Below are 4,229 nucleotides of genomic sequence, written 5' to 3' on the forward strand. Positions count from 1 at the left end.
GAATCCACCCTGCATCTTGTGCTGCGCCTGAGGGGTGGCATGCAGATCTTTGTCAAGACCCTGACAGGCAAGACCATCACCCTGGAAGTTGAGCCCAGTGACACCATTGAGAACGTGAAGGCCAAGATCCAGGACAAGGAAGGCATCCCCCCTGATCAGCAGAGGCTGATCTTTGCTGGCAAACAGCTGGAAGATGGCCGCACCCTCTCCGACTATAACATCCAGAAGGAATCCACCCTGCATCTTGTGCTGCGCCTGAGGGGTGGCATGCAGATCTTTGTCAAGACCCTGACAGGCAAGACCATCACCCTGGAAGTTGAGCCCAGTGACACCATTGAGAATGTGAAGGCCAAGATCCAGGACAAGGAAGGCATCCCCCCTGATCAGCAGAGGCTGATCTTTGCTGGCAAACAGCTGGAAGATGGACGTACCCTGTCTGACTACAACATCCAGAAAGAATCCACCCTGCATCTTGTGCTGCGCCTGAGGGGTGGTAACTGAACTGGCTGGTTGTTGCTTGCTTCCAAGAAAATGTTTCTCTGCACTTGTTCTTTCCAATAAAGCTGTTGCATCCACAAAAGTTCATGTCTCAAGTTATGTGAACTACTGTTAATGCTGTTAACCAAATCTGTTTAATAAACTGTAATTAGATAGGTTCCAGATACAAAGGTATTGCAAAACTGCCTTATGCAAGGCATACACGTGCCTGGCAAGTGTAATTAATCCTTTGTCTGTGGTTTTCCTCAGGTTGTGTAAGTGGTCTCATAACTGGCTGAACTTCAATGCCAGTCTACAGATGTTACGCAGCTGTTAAGTTGTGTAAGCATGCGTGGGTAACGTGATGCTGCAGTTGTTTGTGAGCTGAGTGGCTTGGATAATGCTGCCTGGCTGGGTGAGGGCCAGGTCCTGCCCTTGTTCCTACAAGAACAGAGTACCAGTGGGAGGGTGGTGCTGTGGCTCTGTGGCAGGCCAGCACCCTGCTCTGCAGGTGAGTGGTCGCATGTCCATGCTGGTCCTGCAGCCTTTGGACCGGGGGCTTGGGAAGCGTCTTGGTTAGTGTGGGACTCCTCATCCGCTTAAAGGATGACAGACCTGCTTTTTTACAATGTGTTAGTTGCCCTTTGTAATTTAGGGTTTACAAGCTTATGTAAAATCCTTTGGAATGTGCCTTCATTCCAGCTGTGCCCTAAGTGGAAATAGTACAGTGTTAACGAGCTAAAACAATGCGGAGCAGTTCCTGTATGCTATAAACCTACATAATCCCACAGAAGGGAAATAACTGCTCAAGTGCTCAGTGGTGAAGAGGTTGCTGAGTATACGAGCTTGTGAGCAGTGAACCACCCTGCACTGGGGATTGGGAAATCCGAGTAAAAAAATAAAGCTAACCCTTTACAGGAGTGTTAAAAGTGACTTGCCTTTGGAAGGGGGTGGTGTGGGAGGCGGGAGTAGTGGCTTCAGTGGGACATGAAGTGATTGTACACTACCCAGGTTGGAAGGGTGGGGCAGCAGGATTTGGCTTGAGTAACACCGATTCTTAATTATTGATTAAGGGAGCAGTGGGAGATGTTTTTAGTGCTTCGTGGCCTGTAAGGAACAGGTTTGGGTCACAAGGGTCTATGCTGCATTGGAGAAAGCTTTTGAATGCCATCGAGCTGAGGCCCACCCTGAATGGTGTCGTGCCATCGCTGAGCTCTGGCCTCTTCAGGTGTCTGAATTTCTGCAGCAATGAAAAACTGAGCAGCCCATCAGCTGTTGGGGTTGTGCTGTTGGGGGGGCCCTTAAATGGGGGTGTCTGACCCAACTCCAGGGGGGTGTTTCTGGAATGAGGGGAGCTGCTTTTGTGTGAAAAGAAAGAAGCTGCAGCCTGGTTATGTTTTCACAGCTCCTTTCTCTAGATGCCTGGGAAGCTTTTCCTTCAGAATCTGGTGATTTAAAAAAAAAAGCATTTGAAGGTGGCCTGATGGCAGCAGGGGGAAGAACTGGGGGAGGCCACGGGGATGCTCGGAGTAATGAATGTCAAAAGCCTACACGAATGACTGCAGTGCTGTGTTTTATTTTAAATGCTGCAGTGAAAAAAAAAAAAAAAAAACATTACAACGCTGTGTGTAAAAACTAATACTGTACAAATATTTAACGGCCTGGAGTGTGATCCAAGTGGATGTGCAAACCAGGCAGAGCAGCTGCTTGGAGAAACCTGTGCCCTGGATTCATAAGTCGAGTCAACACGCTGATCTCTGCAGGTCGCTTTGCTGGATTTGATGAACTTCAAGGGGTTGTTAACCATGGCAGTAAAACACTTCAGAGCCTCATGGAGACTGTAGCTTGGGTAGGACAAACCACAGAACAGCAGCGTTTGATGAAAACAGCAAAGCATTTCATAAATGTTAAGGACGTCTTTTGTTCTAACTATGAAAGTATCTGCCTGGCTTCAGACAGCTTCGCGGATCGTGCTGTCCTGCGGGGCCTCAGGGTATCTCCCGCGTGTTTCTTGGGTTTATTGGTTTTTGAAGGAGAACTTTCACAGGATTTCTTCCTAACGAAAAATGTTTCAAAGGAAAACAACACCTACATTGCTGCTGGGGAAATGGGGTACAGCCAGCAGCTGCCGCCCCTACAGGACCCAGCTGGTATTGAACAGAAGCATGTTAATTGGCCTGGCAATTAAACAGAGGCAACTGTCAAGGGAAGAGATCTAGAAGAAAAAAGACAATTAAGTGTAAAGATACAAATGCAGGTGTTCCACGGAGGCAAAGACCATGGCAAGAGCCGTGTTGGGGTGGGAGCCGTGGGCTTGTGTCTCCCCATGGTGCCCACGTGTCGTGTCACAGAGGACAGCGTTTTGCAGTAGGTGCGCTCCTGTCTCTTAGACTGTTTAGCTCAGATCAACTTACAGCTCAGACAATGCGATGAAGTGTAGAATTGTTTTAAAACAGGCTGTCACAAACTGGAGTCTTCATTTTTTATTTTCTCCCGACTTCTAGAACTTTTAGGGGTGAGTCTCAACCAAGCTTTTATTCAAAACCACTTTAGATGTACAAAATACACAATTCCTTGGAAAAACAGAGGTGGGTTAGAAGGAGGTGATGGGTATTTTCTCCTCAGGGAGAGCCCGAGGTTGAGCCCCAAGTCACAGGCCGACAGCTGACCGCCTAGCGAGCCCGTTACAGCCACCTGTGCTTGCCCCCTTATCCCCAGACACCAAATGCCTGTGACAACAGGCTCGCAGCCACCCTGCTGGCTAATGCAGTGGCCACAGAGGGACCCGGTGCCTCCCAGGGGTGTCCTGGGCTGTATCTGTGTATACACACACACATATATAATAGATCAGTGGTTCTCCCCCCCTGGGGGGCCACAATGCTGTCACGGGGGTCTGCAAAGGCTTAAAGCAGGGATGAGGAACATTCACCTCAGAAACACTTGGTCTGGCCTGCGGCAAGCACTGTGCCTCCTCTTCCCACAGCCCCCTCCCCTCAATGCTCCTCTCATACTCAAGCCCCCCCTGCCCTCACCTGCCCTGACGCACTAGTAAATTCAGTGCTAGTATGATTGGTGGGACTCACTTTAATTAGGAGGCTTTTGTCTTAAAGGCATTTTCTTAGCCTAGTAGACCTCTTTAGGGCCACAGTGAGGCTGAAGACTGTTGCTCCAAGTGGTGGCCCTGGACCCAAATATATGGTGGCTGAACGCAGACAAACAAGGGGGAAGGTGAGAACTGCAAAAACTTTTCATCAGATTTTAATGTAAAAATTGGCATCCGAGTTGTAATTAGAATGTTGAAATACTATAAAATGGGTCGTTTGAGCAACGAGAGTGTTGATACTATTGGAAATTCATATGGAATCATTGCAGTAAAGATATTCTGATGTGTGTGCATCAGCAGATTAACATACTTACCCTTCTCACCATATTTGAAGACCCTTCATGAAAACAAATAAATATTTGATGCAGTTTGATGCTTTAAATCTTGAATTAAGTCTTGGCGGCCCGCGGCCACGAAAGATCTTTAAAGGGGTCTGTGGTGACGGGAAGGTTGAGACCCCCGTGACAGACAGAGGTGTCCATTCAGATACGTTTATCTATTTAGGTATGGTTTTCTATTGACCTATTTTAACCCGTTTAGGCCCGTGTATCTCTTGCTGTAGGTTTTTATGTTTACACGCACGTTCCGTTTCCCAGCGGTTTCCCCGACCGGCGTGCGCCGAGCGAGTGGGCGTGGCTCTGCGCGGCTG

At 48.4% G+C, this 4,229-nt stretch overlaps 2 protein-coding genes across 2 annotated transcripts in view; both read left to right on the forward strand.

The window, feature by feature from the left end:
• Positions 1 to 3: 3 nt before the first annotated feature.
• LOC113486231 (polyubiquitin) lies at positions 4 to 580 on the forward strand (the record flags this gene model as incomplete). Its single annotated transcript, XM_026859963.1, has 1 exon — positions 4 to 580. A coding segment is annotated over one exon (498 nt), but the record flags the coding sequence as incomplete, so codon positions are not given.
• A 420-nt stretch (positions 581 to 1,000) lies between these two features.
• Positions 1,001 to 4,229, forward strand: part of SCARB1 (scavenger receptor class B member 1) — a 24,377-nt gene continuing 21,148 nt past the window's right edge. Inside the window, exons 1-2 of the mRNA XM_026859964.1 lie at positions 1,001 to 1,052; positions 2,241 to 2,326. Of these exons, the coding sequence (XP_026715765.1) occupies positions 1,001 to 1,052; positions 2,241 to 2,326 (138 nt within the window). The remainder of the gene's footprint in view (positions 1,053 to 2,240; positions 2,327 to 4,229) is intronic.

The sequence above is a fragment of the Athene cunicularia genome, assembly GCF_003259725.1.
Source record: "Athene cunicularia isolate RWA chromosome 15 unlocalized genomic scaffold, athCun1 chr15_part1, whole genome shotgun sequence".
Lineage (NCBI taxonomy): Eukaryota > Metazoa > Chordata > Aves > Strigiformes > Strigidae > Athene > Athene cunicularia.